The 20,397-nt window shown below is 43.9% G+C and overlaps 3 protein-coding genes across 3 annotated transcripts in view; 1 reads left to right on the top strand and 2 right to left on the bottom strand.

Annotated features, from left to right (window-relative positions):
- The first annotated feature begins 987 nt into the window (after positions 1 to 987).
- The window catches only part of LOC134453889 (E3 ubiquitin-protein ligase TRIM35-like), a 31,416-nt gene continuing 12,006 nt past the window's right edge, over positions 988 to 20,397 (top strand). Inside the window, exon 1 of the mRNA XM_063204641.1 lies at positions 988 to 1,122. The gene's annotated coding sequence lies outside the window, so the exon portion shown is untranslated. The remainder of the gene's footprint in view (positions 1,123 to 20,397) is intronic.
- Positions 3,972 to 6,955, bottom strand: LOC134438977 (uncharacterized). The gene is made up of 2 exons (XM_063188783.1): positions 6,321 to 6,955; positions 3,972 to 6,021 (listed from the first exon to the last, which is right to left on the bottom strand). Exon 2 carries the CDS (start codon positions 5,966 to 5,968, stop codon positions 4,046 to 4,048), a length of 1,923 nt encoding a protein of 640 aa, XP_063044853.1. The 5' UTR covers positions 5,969 to 6,021; positions 6,321 to 6,955; the 3' UTR covers positions 3,972 to 4,045.
- LOC134453975 (TBC1 domain family member 8B-like) lies at positions 7,168 to 10,308 on the bottom strand. The gene is made up of 3 exons (XM_063204723.1): positions 9,947 to 10,308; positions 8,286 to 8,417; positions 7,168 to 7,915 (listed from the first exon to the last, which is right to left on the bottom strand). The coding sequence occupies exons 1-3, from the start codon at positions 9,965 to 9,967 to the stop codon at positions 7,682 to 7,684; spliced, it is 387 nt and encodes a 128-aa protein (XP_063060793.1). The 5' UTR covers positions 9,968 to 10,308; the 3' UTR covers positions 7,168 to 7,681.

The following is a 20,397-nucleotide window of genomic DNA, read 5'->3' on the forward strand; positions in this document are numbered from 1 at the left end:
GTGTGTGTGTGTGTGTGTGTGTGTGTGTGTGTGTGTGTGTGTGTGCGCACGCGCGCTGTGTGGCTGTGGCGGTGGCTGTGGCAGTACGTACATACACCCTCTTATCTAGCTTCTCCTCATGTGGGTCTGTACTGGGACGTGACTGCTGACCTACTGATATGGCTGTCTATGGCTCAGAGAGAGAGAGAGATAGAGAGAGAGAGAGAGAGAGAGAGAGAGAGAGAGAGAGAGAGAGAGAGAGAGAGAGAGAGAGAGAAATATAGAAAATAGAGAAATAGAGAAATAAACAGATACAAATACAGATAGAGAGAGCAACAAATAGTTTGCCGTGCTATAGGGAGTGAGGAGCTACAGTACCATATCTGGTCCACAGCTGAGAGAGAGAGAGAGAGAGAGAGAGAGAGAGAGAGAGAGAGAGAGAGAGAGAGAGAGAGAGAGAGCAACGAGGGGGAGAGGGGAGGGAAGAGAGTAAGATAGCTGAGGGGCATTTTAGTCAGAGAGAGAGAGAGACAGACAGACAGACAACTAGACTACAACAATGTGGAGGGGAGTATGCTGATGAAAAAAAACACAACCTTAGAACTTAGAACATTTCAAAACTTCTCACTATGATTTCATGACGGATTTGAAAAAAAAAGGTTCCATGAAAGGTTCCATGAAAGCTGTAGAATGTTTGTGTAGAATTCAACAAGGAACAGGAGGAAAAGCAACTCGCTTCTCACAGGCTGATGGAGTAACATGGTCAGCACATGACGCAGTATAGGCCCACTGGATTTGAAATAAGAAGACAGTGGTAAGTTAAAAAAATTACTCTCAGACACTTTGATTGCTTTTTAAATTGGATTTCATGGATCAAATGTACTTTTATAATGTAAAAAAAAACATACACACACAAACCCCCACACAAGCACGCATGCACACACACATACACACACACACACACACACACACCCTTACCTGACTGCTCTATTCTGTGCAGCAATGGCGTCTTTGGAGGCAGAGTTATCGTGCCCAGTGTGTCAGGAGGTCTTTGATGACCCCCTGCTCCTCTCCTGTGGCCACAGCCTGTGTGGGCCATGCCTGGGCCTAGCCTGGGCCTCGTCTCACCTGGGACACCTGGGGGTAATTACATGGCATTGTATTATGTTACGTTACATTACTGTACATTAGGGTATGTGACCTGACATTATTACCTCCGCCAGGAGGTTATGTGATCGCCTGGGTTTGTGTGTGTGTTCGTTATTGTATGTTCGCACTGCTATTTCACAGCCTGCCAAGAGGTGGCCGGGTGAGCACTGAGCACATGAAAAGGGGGGGCGGGGTCCACTCTAGTGTTATCAGTAAAGCTGCCCAACCACATTATCCAAGCTAGGTGGCCGAGGTGAATTGAGCTATGACAGGGCGTGCCTGCGAGGTGGATTGATTGACAGTGACCACAGCCAGAATGTAGGCTATTACGCGCATATTTGCTGTGCCTACGTGGCTGCCAATAGCACACCAAATGATATATAATAATAATAATAATATACAATATGGCACACACACATAGGCCTATCGTCGCAGAGTGTTTGCCCTGTCAACCAAATCAGCTTTCGCGGAGTTAATTGTTCTCCGAGTGTTTCCTTGCTCAGTTGAAGTTCACGAAGGCTGGAGATAATATTAATAACGGCGAATAACGGATAACAGACAGCGCCAAGGAGGGAAAGGTACCCGGTTCACTACAGGCTACATGAAAGGTTAATCAAAGTTGTGCTGCGACAGTCACCACAAAGCCAGGCAGACAGAGTGCACACAGAACGCGCGGATTTGCTGTGCCTGCATGGCTGAAGCCAGGTGCGTGGGTAGCCAATAGCACCAAAACATAATGTAGCCTTATCAATGTAATCAATCAGGGTGATGCATATCGTCGCAGCTTTCGCGGAGTGTTTTCCCTGTCAACCAAATCAGCTTTCTCTCGTCTGTCCAGTTGAAGTTTGTAGCTTACAAATGTAGGCTAAATGTAGTGAACTGGATCCTTGGAACTGTTCACCGCCCTATTTTTTTTTTTTTTTTAATATCCACCCTTCGTAGGCATATCGTCGCAGCTTTCTCTGAGTTTATTGTTCTCCGAGTTTTTCCCTGTCAACAAATCACCCTTGTCTCGTCTGTCCAGTTGAAGTTTGTCAGTTTTAAGACGCGGCTTTATTCATTTGTTGTTACCAGTATGGTGACCAAGTCGTGGTGCATTACTAAAGGGCCTGTGTTGTGTCATACTATTGTAGTGCTATGGTAGGTTGGTACATTTCAATGACTATTACAGCGTGCCACATGAGGTACGGCACGCATTAAGGGGCTACAGCAAGCCTTTTGCTTAACAGCATGCGAAACACAGACTGGTTCTTCTAGCCTAGGCTACTTTACAAATAATGAATGAATAATGAATGAGTGGAGAAATTAATAACGACGAACAGTTTAATCAGGTAGCAGCGCCAAGGAGGGAAAGGTAGACCTATCCAGTTCATTACATTTAAGGAGTGGTGTAGTCTACTTTTTTGAAGTGGGTATACTGTATATTCGAGCATTTTTTGAAGTGGGTATACTGTATATATTTATGCCATTCAAAATAATGGATCAATCAATTTCAAGTGGATAGGCCTACTGAAGCCCCTAAAATTTAGAAGTGGGTATACTCCGTATACCTGCGTTCTACGTAGACTACACCACTGCATTTAAGGTTAATCATGTTAACAGACCACAGTTAATCAAGGACATGGTAGGCCTAGCCTAATTAGGCCCTATAAAAAAGACAGATATAATTTAGTTACAACTTCACTGTTTAATTCTCTGACCACACTAATGGTGTATAAACCTGCATAAATGACACCACATCATCACACAAATACTATCCTATTTGTCTAAAAATAAACTGAAGGTCCTCGGCGGAGGTCTGCACACTCTGGGTGCATTTCTAGTTATTATTGTTATTACAACCGGTTAACCGGTGGCAGAAAATTTTAACCGCTTAAAGTTGATCTGATCGACTATCGGTTAAACGGTTACCTGTTAACATCCCTAATCACAACCAGGGACCGATTACTGAACGGGCCTACCAGGCCCAGGCCCAGGGGCCCAAGAGTCAAGTAGGCCCTGAAGCCCAAGCCTTTATATTTACATTCTCATATTGTACTAGAAATTACACTTCTAACTGAATTTTCTAATTTTCTCTGAGGACAAACCCCCAAAATCATAGACTCTCACACCTGGACTGAAACCCTTAAGCGCTTTGCAAACTAGCAACACTGTATGTATGTGTGTGTGTGTGGGGGGGGCTTTCTTCTTGGTTTAGGGGCCCATGGAATTATAATCTGTCCCTGATCACAACAGATGGCTGTGCAGAGCCTCACGTCGCCATCAGATGAATCTTTATGAATCAAGCTGAAGTATGAGTTGGGTAGCAATGCAGCTGGTGGAGATTTGGGGGTATTTTGAGCTCTATTCCCTCTACACTATATTGACTTAATCCACCAAGCTTTCTTCTTTCTACCGCTTGTGATTATATCAAAATCATAGACTTCCGTTGCACTCTTCTCCTAAATTTTCTCCGGGTTACACTACCCTTCTCATGAATGCCAAGTCTACAGAGCTGTTCATACAAAACCATTACTGCACAAAGGCATCCTATCACACATCAACAATCTACATTGGTCTTTGGTTTGATTATAATATACATGTAAATGTGTTCTTCTCTTCTATTCATTCCCTCTGCCATTTCCCTTGGCTTCTTCCTCTCTCAGGTAGCCCTATGTAAGCTTTTAATTTTGCTGGTAAAAATCAGCGGACCCCATTTCAGCCTTGAGTTTGCCTAACTCTAAAGCTTTGTAAGATTAAAGACAATCGTCATACCATGTTTATGTAATGAAAACAGATCACCACAGAGAACACATCATCATTTAAAATCAAAACAGAAAATATTTATTTTGAGGTAATATAATTGAGGTGATGTTGCATAACTCTGTTACAGGATTTATTATTTCAAATTATAAAGTCCTGGAAAGTCCTGTGTGCGTCAGCGGACGGGGCAGCCCTTGGATCTTCTGAAAAGGCGGTAGTACCAGCGTTTGCCTTGCAGCTTCCTCCTGGCTTTCCCCTCCCTCACCCTCCTGTTAATCTCTCGGGCAGTCAGCATGTTCTGGCCGTTGTCAGTGTCGGGGGTGTTGAGAACAGTGTGGGTCTTCTGGCGGGCCTCACCCACCTCCACACCGTCCTCCGTGGGAGGTGCCACAGCACAGCAGAGGAAGCTGAGGATGGCAAAGACCAAGCCAAACACCATGAAGGACCTCACCAACCTTCTCCTGGACACCCTCTTGAACTCAAAGTGTGAGAATTCGTCCACAGCCTGGTGCTGTTTGAGCTCCTTGGTAGACTTTAGTTCTTGCTCTTTTCTGCCCTCGTCAACAATCCGTTGCGTCTCCATGTCCTTCTTGCTGGGCTTTGGTTCCTCCAAGTTGCTCCTCAGAGGTGGGTGTGGGTAGCTCCCCACTCTCTTATGGCTGTTGGCATCCACGATCTTTTGGTGTGGTTCAATCTTCTTGGATTTGCTAGCAAGCGTTGTCATTTCCTTCAACAGCTGGGTGTACAGAGGAGTAGTCCGGTGTGTGTGTGTGTCAGCATCCATGATCTTTTGGTCTTTTTTGGTCTCTTTGGTTTTGCTGGCAGGGGTTGTTCTTTCCTTCAACAGCTGTATGTGCGGAATGGTGGTCTGGTTTGTGTGTGTTTCAGCATCCATGATCTTTTGGTCTTGCTCTGTGACTTTGGTTTTGTTGGCAGCACTTGTCGTTTCCATCAACAGCTGGGTGTGCATAAGAGTAGTCTGGTTAGTGTGTGTCTCAGCATCCATGATCTTTTGGTCTTGTTTGGTGTCTTTGGTTTTCCTTGCAGAGATTGTTTCCTTCATCAGCTGGGTGTTTGGAACAGAAGTGGTGTGTGCGTCAGCGGATGGGGCAGCCTTGGATCTTCTAAAAAGGCGGTAGTACCAGCGTTTGCCTTGCAGCTTCCTCCTGGCTTTCCCCTCCCTCACCCTCCTGTTAATCTCTTGGGCAGTCAGCATGTTCTGGCTGTTGTCAGTGCTGGTGGTGTTGAGAACAGTGTGGGTCTTCTGGCAGGCCTCACCCACCTCCACACTGTCCTCCGTGGGAGGTGCCACAGCACAGCAGAGCAAGCTGAGGGCGGCAAAGACCAAGCCAAACACCAAGAGGGTGTACAGGAGAAGCTTGGCGAGGTCCTTCATGAACTCAAAGTGTGAGAATTCGTCCACAACCTGGTGCTGTTTGAGCTTCTTGGTAGGCTTTGCTTCTTGCTCTTTTCTGCCCTCGTCAACAATCCGATGCGTCTCCATGTCCTTCTTGCTGGGCTTTGGTTGCTCTTCGCTCCTCAGAGGTGGGTGTGGGAAGCTCCCCACTCTCTTATGGTTGTTGGCATCTTCGATCTTTTGGTGTGGTTCAATCTTCTTGGATTCGCTTGCAAGGGTTGTCGTTTCCATCAACAGCTGGGTATGCGGAAGAGTAGTCTGGTTGGTATGTGTCTCAGCATCCATGATCTTTTGGTCTTGGCTTTCGGTGTCTTTGGTTTTGCTGGCAGGGGTTGTTTCCTTTAACAGCTGGGTGTGTGGAACGGAAGTGGAGTGTGCGTCAGCGGATGGGGCAGCCTTGGATCTTTTGCGTTTGCCTTGCAGCTTCCTCCTGGCTTTCCTCTCCCTCACTCTCCTGTTAATCTCTCGGGCAGTCAGCATGTTCTGGCCGTTGTCAGTGTCGGGGGTGTTGAGAACAGTGTGGGTCTTCTGGCGGGCCTCACCCACCTCCACACTGTCCTCCGTGGGAGGTGTCACAGCACAGCAGAGGAAGCTGAGGATTAGTAGCCTCCATCTGTGTGCCTTCGTGTCCTTTGTCTTGGGGTGCTGTGCAGGGCAGTCACCCCCTGGCCCTCTGGCCATTATGGCTTGTGTGTGCACAGCCACGTGTATCAGTAGGCTTCAAATCTTGATCTCTGAAGGGGACAAATGAATTCGGCAGAGAGGACATACAATAATGAGAAAACATATTTGCCAAGAGAGTTTGATTTCTACATTAATAAGACCAGTGCACCCAGCCAAGGTGTTATACAGTACACCTGTGCCAAACCACACAACATTTAATTAACATTTAGGCCAGAAACTAGAAGAAATTAAATTGTTCATAAACTCAATACACAAAATGTACTGGTTTAGTACTTCTAATATAAGTAAGTCATAGAGCAGGAATTAAAAGAACTCAGTATTTCAAAAATATAATAATTACTCTACTCACCATAATACAAATACATAATACAGCAACCGATTCCAGGAAAATGCTTTTCAGAAATGATCAATCTTGAGTGAACCATGAGATTCGTGAAACTGGAATATTCAGCTATTGTGATGTCATAATACAGATACAGCTGTATGTCTAAACAGAGTTTAAAGGTGGTTGTGCAGGTTTAAAAGAACAGAATTTAAAAGAACTTTCACCACTTTCTTGTTAGTTGTACACATTTAGGTATTATCCATCATATTTGAATTGGTTGGGTACCACAAAACATAGGTAATATATTATATGGAAAAAGTGGCCGTTATTCTTTCCCCATAAAGCAGTGCATGACATCATGTTGGGTATTGGAGGCCCAAGATTCTATAGCCTCTCTGCTGAGGGGAGTCCCCAATGTGACATCATCACCAAGTTCCGTTTATAAAATAACATGGACTGTAACACCATTTCAGTGCTTTATTGTCATTACATAGATACAGTGATATGTTGTTTGGAAGTAAGCGACAGATGCCCACAAAAGTAAAGATCATATTAACAGTATAACTAACAATAATAAAATATAGAAAATATTAAGCTAAAAAGTATAAAATGTACACTCAACTGATGATTCATTGCGACTGCAGGATTGAAGCATTCACATGTCCACTCAACACACACACACACACACACACACACACACACACACACACACACACACACACACACACACACACACACACACACACACACACACACACACACACACACACACACACACACACACACACACACACACACACACACACACACACACACAAGATGCTCTGGCTCCATAAGGTCAATACACACGGCCAGTCACCCAAACATCCCTTTCTGTAACATTTGCTACGAGGAGGAATTGACAATGAAGCTATCTTTCATTTTCACTTGGACTCACCACAGGTGTGTGCAGTTTTGCTTCAGTACATTAATTTTGTATGCTTTCCATTACCTTAAGTACTGTCTTGTACATCTATTGTCTGCACACTGTCCATTACACTCAACACTGCATTTTTATTCCTCACAGCGTTTTTAACATTCAGATACGTGAAGGACTTTCTACAGGTGAATTTTCATGTTGTGTCAGCTATAAAAATGTGTAATGGACAATGTGTGGGATATTTATCTACTATTTGTGTTGTACTAGCCTGGAAAATCCCATGCTGAATTGCACAATCGTTCCCATCTGAAAGACAGACAAGACATGTTTGTCCCAGAGCACTAGCCTGAGGTACTAGGGAGACAATCTGAGAGTGGGGAGGGGTGGAAAGATGATGGTACGTATTACTTGACAAATGGAAGCTTGCAGTTTGTTTGAATACAACAGACACACGATTGGCTATGGACTACCTATACGGCCAATAAATGGCTGTTGGCAATCGTAAACCACCCCTGATAAATTCAGTAGGCGGTCTACTACAACACGTACCTGAAAATAACAACCACAGCTCCCCCCTGAGAGATTCAGGCACCCCCCTGACGATCAGGTCGCGGGTCTTGCGCGTGCTGAACATGCTGGTTCCGCGGCCGTACTCCGCAAAGTGGATCTGCCACGACTGCTCCTTCATCTTCTCCTTCAGCTGATGAGCACACAAGTACAGAAGTTAACACCCTAGACAAACAAAACTCTCATGCTGGTGTAAGTGTTCAAACACTTTGCAGTACGAAATGCACTACAGACAAAAGATGATCATTATTACTATAAAAGATCATTATTATTACTATATTATATAGTTGTTTTTTTTAACAAAAGCGAATATACAGCTCACCGAACCCTTTTCTTATAGGCTAACGGATGAAATACTAAACTGCAACAGTGTCTGAACACCAAAAGTCAGAATCCCTGATGACATGCATTCTGCTATTAATATTGATTAATGGGGCTCAAATACACAGGCACTCACGCATGCACACACACAAAACACAAAATACACTGAAAAGCCGGCTCACCATTTTGGGGTCGAGGTTCTCTGCGTCCTGGGGGTGGAAGACGCTCATGAGGGCTTCAGTGCTGACCGTCTTACTGCTGTCCCTCTGACCCACCATTAGACCCTCCTCATCCTCACCACACTCCAGCAGCGCCTATATATACACACACACACACACACACACACACACACACACACACACACACACACACACACACACACACACACACACACACACACACACACACACACTACATTAGTATCATCAGACCCTCCTCATCCTCACCACACCCCAGCTGTGTCTATACGCACACACACAGACATAGACGCAGACGCACGCACACACACACACACACACACACACACACACTACTGCACTCCACAGCAGTGCCTACACACAAACACACACACGCACGGACACATGCATACGCACACACACACAGACTCTGAGTTGCTTGCATAATTCTTAGTTCTCACAAACAAACTTGATCAGACTGCATACTGTATATATTACATTTCCAAACCATCAAGTGCGTTAGTTGTTTCCTCTCATTTTTGAGTATGCAACGTAACTGGAGCACAGTGCATGTACTTTGTATTCGTTCACTCACATTTTTTTGTTTGTGAATGGATATCCATGTTTTTTGGTAAGGTTCATACAAAAACAGTTTTGTTCACCAAGCCTTTTCAGGCTTTCCAAGAGCATCAATATTCCAACTGCACCTGCGTACATGTGCCAACTACGAGAAGGCAGCATGAGGGCAGAGAGGCGAAAATGTAGGGCAGAGGCAGAGGTCAGCCAATTCACAGTGGCATGCAGAGAGGGAGAGGGAGAGGGAGAGAGAGAGAGAGAGAGAGAGAGAGAGAGAGAGAGAGAGAGAGAGAGAGAGAGAGAGAGAGAGAGAGAGAGAGAGAGAGAATGAAAGTGAGAGAGCAAGAGAGTGAGAGAAGGAGAAAGAGAGAGAGACTGAAATAGCAATGGAAAGGAGTGATGGGGAGAGAGGGAGAAAGAGGGGGGGAGAAGGAGCTCTGTAGAGAGGTAGAGAAGAGAGAGGTGTGATATGACCTGGCATGAGATAGAGAGAGAGAGAGAGAGAGAGAGAGAGAGAGAGAGAGAGAGAGAGAGAGAGAGAGAGAGAGAGAGAGAGAGAGAGAAAGAGAGAGAGAGAAACTGAAAGCGAGAGGGAGAGAGGGAGAAAGAGGAGGAAAGAGGGGGAGAAGTAGCGCTGTACAGGGGTAGAAAAGAGAGAGAGACAGGTGTGATGTGACCTGGCATGATGCAGAGTGCATGAGAGAGAGACAGGTGTGATGTGACCTGGCATGATGCACAGTGCATGAGAGAGAGACAGGTGTGATGTGACCTGGCATGATGCACAGTGCATGAGAGAGAGACAGGTGTGATGTGACCTGGCATGATGCACAGTGCATGAGAGAGAGACAGGTGTGATGTGACCTGGCATGATGCACAGTGCATGAGAGAGAGACAGGTGTGATGTGACCTGGCATGATGCACAGTGCATGAGAGAGAGACAGGTGTGATGTGACCTGGCATGATGCACAGTGCATGAGAGAGAGACAGGTGTGATGTGACCTGGCATGATGCACAGTGCATGAGAGAGAGACAGGTGTGATGTGACCTGGCATGATGCAGAGTGCATGAGAGAGAGACAGGTGTGATGTGACCTGGCATGATGCGGAGTGCATGGGGCTGGCGGTGTTGCCGCTCCTCTTGCGGATGGTGTTGGCCAGCCGCTCGTAGTCTCTGACCTCCGAGAAGCGCAGCGCCCTCTTCCCCCGCAGGCACACTGTCAGGGCCCTGCTACTGCGGTCTGGCTTCTCCACACTCAGGATCTAACACACACACACACACACACACACACACACATACATACATACATACATACAGACGCACACACACACACACGCACGCACACGCACACACACACGAAAGGGGTTACTTAACATATCACTACAGGGCCCTGCTACTGCGGTCTGGCTTCTCCACACTCAGGATCTAACACACACACATACACACACACATACACCTCAGAGCCCTGCTGCTGTGGTCTTTTCCACACTCAGGATCTGACAAACACACACACACACACACACACACACACACACACACACACACACACACACACACACACACACACACACACACACACACACAAAAGGGGTTACTTGACACAAAGTAACTTCGGCTAACACTGCTACCACAGCACCTATACACACAAGAACAGGAAAGGGGTTAGCAACACAATAACTTCTAGTAAATGTGGCTGTGTGCCGGCTTCTCCATTACAAAAACAGGCACAGGCATGCACACATCCACACAAAGGAGAATATACATCCTTTAGTGGGTCACAAAAAGACACATTTTTGCACCCAGGTGACAACAGTCTACATTGTCGCAAAATGTATCATAAGCCCACAGGATATATGGGTTGCTAAGGTCAAAAATATCTATTTACAGTGCTACAGTTGCAGTGTTGCAGTGCTACATTAGTGACCCACTTCTCCGTAGATGAGTCTCTCTCACACCTCTAAATGGGATGAGAACACGCCACTCACAGCTCTCACCGTATTGCTAAAGCATCCTTTGGCACTCACATCTGATCGCACCAATGATGTGGTGGCCCTCACATTTTCCAATGGGCAGGTAATGTGGCATTCACCCCTCCGCTTGGACACTTAATGTGTCATTCACACCTCCCCTTTAACTCTTAATCAGTATCATGATGTTTTTAATTCCGAATTCATAATTTAGAATTAAATAGTTCCGTCGAGCTTACTTCGATCTTTCCTTAAACTTCAAATTAAGGTGTTTACATGATGTTTTCAAAGCAGAACTAAGCTTTATTCAGAATTAAATGGAGTTAATTCAGAATTAAATGTCTCATGCAAACGTAGCCAATGTGTCCCTCACCTCTGAGACTGCGACGATAAGGTGGCATTGGCTGCTAATGTGCCACTCACAACTCTACTAGGACTGATAATGGGTTCTCTCCATTATCCTGTCTTCCCCTGGGCTTGTGGACTCATGGTGATGATGATGATCTCGTAAAAGGGCAATTCAAAGATCATTTTCTAATTTGCAATCGAGATGTTGAATAGGGAAAAGTCCCCAAAACGTTGTTGTAGCTAGGCTGACAGCGGGGAAACTTTATTGTATTGTGATCGCCTGGGTTTGTGTGTTGTCTGTGTTTGTTTGTTCATTCGTTCGTGCGCTGCTATTTCACTGCCTGTCACAAGGTGCGCACGGTGAGCACTGAGCACCTTGCCTGATTATCATAGACTTGCCGCCGAAGGTGTTTCGTCACTAGGAGGGTGCAGCCTGGCTACTGAGCACCGGCGTGCCTGCGCCTTTCTGAGCAACAATAAGGAACAGGGAGAGAGTCTCCTTTGCCGCGCCAGCTCCAACACAAAGTGCATTTGATTTCACCTAAAAAGTTGTTCATCCGCATGCAGGAAACAAACCTGTCAAATTAATTAGGCCTACCACCGCTGCCAAAAATATGGAATGTGTGATTGTGGCCCATATGTTATCATTGCTGTTGCGAGATGGAGACCACCCCCGCAGATCGTTTAGGTTCACAAGGCTGTCGGATTAAGTACGTTGTCAAAAATATGGAATGTGATTGTGTACGTTCACAATGCTATTGTGGACTGTGACTGAGGTTCGCAATGCTGTCGAATTAATTAGGCTACCGTTGCCAAAATAATTTAGGCCTATGACTTTACATTCACAATGCTGGTCAAATTCATTACATCCCCTTCGCTACATTTAAAGTTAACCCCAAGTTGTTTGCGAGATGGACCAGGATCAGAAAGCCCGACAGTCTGCATAATGGCCGAGCACCGGCGAATATTCCAATCGGGTGTGCCGCCAAAGCAATAGGGAAAAGGACTGTCTCCTTTGACGCCAGCTCCAAAACCATTGCCATCAACCTAAAAATTTGCTCATCAGCAGGCACCCTTTTGGCTACACCCTCGTTGAAGTTAACAAACAGTCCTGTGAAATGAATTACCGCTGCCTGCCTAAAATAGGCCTATGTGTGAAGTGGAGGTGCACTGCTGTGAGATGGACAGTGACCACCGCAGATCATTTCGGTTGACAATAATGTCGAATTAAGTACATTGTCAAAAATATGGAATGTGATTGTGTAAGTTCACAATGCTATTGTGGACTGTGACTGAGGTTCGCAATGCTGTCGAATTAATTAGGCTACCGTTGCCAAAATAATTTATGACTTTACATTCACAATGCTGGTAAAATTCATTACATCCCCTTCGCTACATTTAAAGTTAACCCCAAGTTGTTTGCGAGATGGACCAGGATCAGAAAGCCCGACAGTCTGCATAATGGCCGAGCACCGGCGAATATTCCAATCGGGTGTGCCGCCAAAGCAATAAGGAAAAGGACTGTCTCCTTTGACGCCAGCTCCAAAACCATTGCCATCAACCTAAAAAATTGCTCATCAGCAGGCACCCTTTTGGCTACACCCTCGTTGAAGTTAACAAACAGTCCTGTGAAATGAATTACCGCTGCCTGCCTAGAATAGGCCTATGTGTGAAGTGGAGGTGCACTGCTGTGAGATGGACAGTGACCACCGCAGATCATTTCGGTTGACAATAATGTCGAATTAATTAGGCTAGGTAGGCTACCATCGCCAAAACAATATGGAATTTGTGGCTGTGCAAGTTCACAATGCTGGTCAAATGCATTACACTTCACTCAATTTAACCCCAGTTGCGAGATGGACCACAAAGCCCGACAGCAATGCCTAGACTGATTAACAACGGTGATAGTGATTTTCCTAGAAGGAAATGCCGCTTCACGCTTCAGCCGACAGCGCTAAGGCCAACCAGTGGCCCATGAGAATAATGCATACCATCGTAGGCAAAAAACAGGCCTAACCATATGGTTGTCTCTGTGGTTGTTTCAGTTTTGTTGGTCAAAATCATTACATTCCCTTCACTAATCATAGGCCTACAGTTCTACTAGCATGTGATCACAAGTTTTCAAAGTAGGTTGATTTTTATCTTGTAGTAAGCACAAGGCTGGATTAGGCTGATACAATTGGTATAATTCCACTTAGTCTTTAAAGTGTGATATGAAATAGCTGTGAAATTTTAAATGGTAATAAGGGCATGCTGCCAATCATCAAAACTGTTTATAACAATGTGACCAGCAACTTCTGACCTTCAATAAGTGCATTTATAGGACAGTGCATAGTAAGTTCACAATAGCATGTAGCACTTTGCCAGTACCACAATCACCAACACGTTCTCACCCCCATTACCTCGAATACAGACGATTTGTCAGGACCCGTGGCGTCGGCGTTCGAGTGAAAGGCAGCCCATTTGCGTCTGTATCCGATGCGAAGGCAGTTTCATGCTGCAATCTGCACAACGAAAAGCTTTCTTATCCACATGCACAGCAAGGCTGTTCTGGTCCATGAAGGCAAGCATTTATAACAGAAATAAACATTTATTTTGGCTACCTGCTTTCTCACTACAACAGCATTTCCATCGAAGCCCTATCCTAAAAAGCCACGATTTAATATCGAACTTTATGGACAATTTGATTAATAGACTATGCAAATAATATTTTATCCGAATAAAGTTTTATACAGTAGATGCGGCATATATTGCATACCTTTTTAATAGGCATATTTATTCCCCCGATGTTTGTTCTTCGGACCGTATCGGATTAGTTTCAGGATGAATTAAAAACTAAACATTTGCTTCCTACTGTAATAGAAATGATGTCATTTCCTGAAGAGGGCTTGCGTGCGCCTATGAAATTTGAAAAAAATGTGCTGGATTAATCGAATAGTTGCCCATAATGTCGCATTTTTTGAGTATTTAACCTACTGCTGTTTTTATGGACGTGATTGTTTTTTTGGATTAAAAAATAAATAAATGAAGTTTGGAAATGATTGCGCTTGCAATGATGTCATTTCCTTGCGGATGCCTGTAGCAGTTGACAGCCAAGTTGTTGACAATTTGCTTCCACGGTGAAATTGTTCTCTCTTTGTCCTTATTGGTAAGCCTACATTGATGCCGTTAATAGGATCAAACTATCAACTATCAACTATCAAACTATCAATATTTTTGTAACATGCATTGGCATTCTTGACAGCTGGGTCGTGTCAAACTTTGTTTTTCATATGCCGTTCGTCAAGCTTGTTGTCAAGATGGGCAGGCTAGGTTAGCCTTCGTCAAATCACATTTGAGCGCTGGAACTACAATATTTGAGCTTCTATTTTTGAGTGAAATGTATTGATTCAATATCTAAACAGCCAGGGAACGATTAGTCATCCCATCCTCGTTTAGCGTCGTTCTGACGAAACTGTTAAGGTGGCTGTTTGGGCTTGCATGCAAGGGCTTTTTAGTAGCCGATCCGGGAGGGTACACCCACAGCTAAAGCCCATGAAACAGGGGTGGGGATGGGGAACCTATGTCTCGAGGGCCGTTTGCGGCTCTTGAGGCAGTTTTATCTGCCCCCCCCATATAGTTTTAATGTTATGCAGCTTCACATGAAATATGACATTGTAAAGCAATTTTAGAAAACACATTTGCAATACAGCTAAGTTATATTTAGGGAACCTAGAGAAGGTGGGGTCTGTTTTAAAGGTGACTGCTTCAATAGGTGCGATCGAGATGTGTCAACGCATGTATGCGCATTTAGACAGCAATGCACCCTGGGTGGAAAATGCTGCATGACGGTTAGATTTCCTGTCAAACTTCGAAATTTCGTCGACGTTGCGTTGACGAGGTGACATGTCACATGGTGTAAAACTATCGCGGGATGAATGCGGCTGCAGTCAGATCTTGCAACCTCTGCAGTTGCTTATCCCCTTCAACGCTCGTCGGCGCTCGTCGGCGGACTGCCTCCGAGGTCACGCGCCCATGAACTGGTTGGTCAACAACTCACTCACGTGTGTATATGGGTCTTGTCTCACACCTCTACACAAGTTTGCGCAGGTCCCCACTTCAGCTCCTCCTCACTGCCTGTCCCCCCACTCCTCACACGTGGTGTGTTAGTAGAGCAAACCGGTGCGAGCTCATCGTCTCGTTCATATTTGTGGCCGACTTTAAATGCGCTGTATTTAATAACACCCACATCGTGACAACAAGTTCTCGCTGACGTCCGTTGCGCAACGTCGACGCTCGCAATGAAGTCGTATGGGCTTAATATAGTCCTAACGTGCAGAGGGAAATCCTGGTTTGTGTTCATAATATGGCCCTCGCAGGACTTTAACGTCCCTCGGATGAATTTGAAGTGGCACCTTGAATGAAAAAGGTTCCCCACCCCTGCCATAAAAGAATGGTAATTAATGTACTGCTTGACGTTACTGTCACATGTACTGTAGGCCTACTGAGTTAACCATGCCCAAATTGTTGGGGTGTTGGGGAAAAAAATTGTGTGGTCTCCCTACACTTTCTGCTGTGACCGAACTTCAATTCAGCAATGCCCCTAACCCCAACTTTCTGCAGAACAATAGCCTACAGTTAATTAACTGCACAGTACGTTACGTAACTTACTTAAAGATGAAGGCATGAAATAATATAAAGGTTCCGTATGTCCTTATTAGTATGAATGTGAATGCTGTGTGATTACATCACAATGACTGTCTGAGCGCTATCACAAGTGGCAAAAGTGGTTTCATCTAACTCATAGTAAATCTCCATGTGAAAAGTAAATTGCAATTGTCTGATTGTAACAATTCTCAATACATTTACAGCAGCTCAACACAGATTGTAATGTATGTTAACAGTCTATTTGAATGCTACAGTGCAAACCAATAATGAGTACATTCCTTTAATGTACAACAGAAGTCAACAGAGGTTAAAACTGGAGCAACAGACATTTCGGACATAGTCCATTCTCAATGTCTCCAGTAGCTACTGGATCAAGTGATAACTACTTTTTTGGAGCGGACGCACCAAGCAATACATGAATCAAAAGTGTAGGCACAGAAGCCGACCTTGTTGGTTTTTGTCCTTCAATAAAGTTCTGTGAGAGCCTGCACACCTTGAAGGCTTCTTTCTCAGCAGGTGCAGCTTTTCAAGGGACTTAAATAAATATAAACTTTATTACAGGCTCAGGGCCCAATAGGCAGACACACAACATATACATAGAAATAAAATGTGCAGGAAAAAGAGGAGATAATAAAAAGTGGTGAACCGTGAAGAAGCAGTGTGGTACTCTTCTTTGTGTAAACTGTCCTTCAATAAAAAAAATCTGAAATCTCATGAGCTTGAATGTTGAGTCATGCAGCTCCAGGCACTAGGGTCACGGTGAATGTTGCGCTACGCAACATCCAGCATCAATGGGTTAATACACCATCTGTGAAGTGAAAGCCCAACTGGGAAACTCCAACTCCCATTGTCATTGTGACACAGCATTCCACAACACAAGAGTACACTGAGTGCGTATACATGCAGTTCAGTATCCCGAATATGATCGGGATATTAAGTATCCCGAATTTGCGGTTGCGCATATAAACACTTCAGTATCCCGAATAAGCTCTTATTCGGGATACTGAGAAATCGGGATATGCTAGGTGGGGTTTTCCGAAAGAAGCCGGGATACTGACGCATGTATACACCTTATCCCGAATACAGGGGCTTCCCATGGAACGCTGTTGCTGGTATCCAGGCTACACGCATTTGAAGAGAATTCTATAACGGCCATATAACACTCTGTGCTCATATAAACACCTTATCCCGAATATGATCATAACCGGGATAAGCCTCATATTCGGGATACTGAACTGCATGTAAACGCACTCACTGAGTGCCCGAAAGGGAGCAGTGTGGCGGGGCCGTACCATCCTCAGGGTACCTCAGTCAGGGAGGATGGGGGAGAGCATTGATTAATTACTCCCCACACCAACCTGGCGAGTCGGGACTCGGACCGGCAACCATTGGCCTACAAGTCTGAAGTCCTGACCACTTACCCATGACTACCCCGAAATTACCACAGAAAAGAATTTTTAAATAACACTTCACACAAAGTTTTCATTTCCCATTTCTTGATGTAAGCAATAGCACCACATAGAAGAGAAAAGACAAAAAAAAAAAATCTGTTTTAGTTTGACACTATTGGAAGACCATCAAAGCTTTACTCATATGTCAAAATACTGTGTCGAATGTGGTCCAAAGTTTTAGGATACCCTAATGACTTTCCATGGCGACCAAAACATGTTTTACATTCGTATTCTGGTTTAGATTTGGCCTAATTATAATGCTTCCATGCAGAATTTTGGTCACAACCTCAGCACAAAAAAATCAGCACACCCCCTGAAATCTCTGGTGCACCTCAGATTAAGAACTGCTGGTGTAGCATACATGGGGTAACAACAAGCAATTTCACCTCAGTACAGGACGGTACAGTGTGAATAGGAGCTGAATAGCTGCTATTGAAAATATCTGGGTCATTCCACGCCAAATCAACAAGTGCCCGCGCACTTAGGTCTCAAAAAATTCTGAAAATATTACCAAGTGTACCCATGGTACTTAAGAGAAACACTGTAAATTTATTTGAATGTAAGATGTATACTCTCCGTGTTACAGCCAATTTTACTGGGGGAGGGGGGTGCCCATTTTGTTCACACTCTTTTTTTTGTCAAAGTTCACAAGCCCCTAGCTCAATAACTAAACCATGTATGAAGCTCAAATTTGGCATGCTGGTTCATAGATAGGAATAGTTTGTTGCTAAACTGTCAGTTTTGGTCTGTATGATCGTGCATTGTCATAGCATTCCCTCAGAGATGATACAAATTGTACTGGAGTTTTTGGCTGTGCTCTGTTTAGGCCTTCAGAAGACATATTTGTGCCCAACATAGCCTCTTGAATTTTTTCCTTTGTAGAGACAAGTAGGAACACTCTCATAAAAAGCTATAAATAGAAAGGAAACCCCATCAGTGTTTGAAAAGAAGACCTCACAAGTCTGACAAATCATTTTGGGTGTCATTTTCAGAGCTCCAGAACCCCTTGTGGGATTGTCCACAGATTTTTATTTTATTTTTTTCTTCATTCTCCATTAATTCTTCTTTTTAAAAATACCAATGAGACTTGTCTTATGTGATGTTTTCTCATTTAATTTCCACCCTGAACATGGGAACCATGCACATTGAGAGCAATATGTTTTCTATGCGTTTCTTCCGCTGCCATCTGCTGGTCAAAAAAAGTAACAACATGACTCTTTGTGCCTGACCTACTGTCTCTTTTGGTGTGCGAACCTGCTCCCACATTGAACGCTCATAGGTCATTCCAGCTGGAATCAGCACATTTCTGAAAAATCTCCCACTCAACCCCCTCGGATTTGCCTGAAAAAATGTATGTGATGGCTTAAACATCCAATAGATCATATCCACAATATCAGAACTCAGCTCTGGATACTTTTGGCACAAAAAATCTGTAAATAAGTACACCCCCTACGCTTGTTTTAGCGTCATTGCATGAGTGACCATGTTCAGACTCAATTATCTCCAGAACTATTTGTGTCAGATTCATTATATTTTCAGGGCTAAGAGTCGCAGACCTGAATATCATATATTACAATTTGCAGCACTGTAAGTCAAATCACACCGTAATAATGTGCCTCTACTCTGTGTAGATATCATATGTTCTAGGGTTTCCAAATTTCTGTAAAAACCTCAAAGTTCTACATGTAAGGTTCATCCTTGGTAAATGGTCTGATATGTACCATGACTTTCACATCATAGTATATCTAAAAAAAGGCTCCAATGGCTGTTGAGATACAGAGGTCCAAAGATGGGAAAAAAATAATTTGCACCAATGTTTGGAGCAATATTTCCAATCTATGACACTAGTTAGGAACTTTCTGTTTGGTGTTTCTGAAAGAGGATGTTTTTTTAACAACATATAAAAATTTGGGATGGTGTTTTGCCTCATTCTTTTTATAACGGACTTCAAAATCTCAATTGGCTACAATTACTTGAAGCTATGAGGACCATGTCACCAACCGACTTGTCGCAACTCTCAAATCCATGGCTCTGATGTCACCTTAATAGTGAAAACAAGATGGCTACCCTGTGAATGACAAAGCAAATTCTAGGGAAACCATAACACTTGTAAATGAATTGATTGATGCCACACAGCAAGAATAGCACATTGCACATGGCTTTGATAGACATTAATTATTTTAATTGTAAAATCATAATAATAATCATCATCATCATTTTAGTAGTAGTAGTAGTAGTGGTATTGATAGTGATAGCGGTAGTAGTAGTAGTCTTGGAATAAAGTGGTGAAATAGGAGAGGATTAAAGAATTGTGGCACTCTTGTTTGCAACAAGGACTCCCATCCTAACTAGTCTTTCAATCAGCACCTGTAACTTTATATTTGCTATGAAGCTTGTGTCTTACTCGTTAAATTACCAGCTGTAATGCAAAATAACTTAATTCATACAGACTAGAGATTCCCTCAGACAATTTTGACAGCATGGTCCTGGAATTTTAGTTTGAAGAGTTTGCTTGCATGCAGAATTCAATATCAGGTGAATATTGAAGGCACAGAAGGTCATATTGGCACCAGACAACCATGTGGTTCTTGTCACATTGTTGCAATCTAATTCAGCTGCTTGTATCATTGTGATATTATACCACTGCAAAGCTAACAAGTGGATTGCAGATTAGCAGCAGTGATTACAACAACCATGATGTTGATACTTGTTCAATAGAAGTAATGTTCAATACTTGTAAAGTTCATCATCACATTGATCCAGGTGAGAAGGTGGAAGCCAAAAGGAAGCTATGCAGCATGCAAAAGCGTTCAGATAGGGTGGTGGATTGGGGGCGGGCCACAGTTCTACAGTCAGGGTACCTCTGTCGTGGTGACTGTTGGCGGGGGTGGGACTGTTTTATGGTTGCATAGGAAAGTAAAAGTTGATTAGAGATGACACATAGGAGGAGACAGTTTGTAAAGAGGTATCCTGATTGTAGAACTTCCCGCCCCCCATCATCCTCCCCTGACGGAAGTGCCCTGAGCATGGTGGTGGTATCCTTACTGAAATCAATACCTATGTTGTCAATGTCCCTCAAGATACCAATTTCGTTGTACCTGTACAATGACAATAATGTCTCATTCAAAGTTT

This window comes from Engraulis encrasicolus, chromosome 1 (genome assembly GCF_034702125.1).
Source record: "Engraulis encrasicolus isolate BLACKSEA-1 chromosome 1, IST_EnEncr_1.0, whole genome shotgun sequence".
In the NCBI taxonomy this organism is placed as follows: Eukaryota; Metazoa; Chordata; class Actinopteri; order Clupeiformes; family Engraulidae; genus Engraulis; species Engraulis encrasicolus.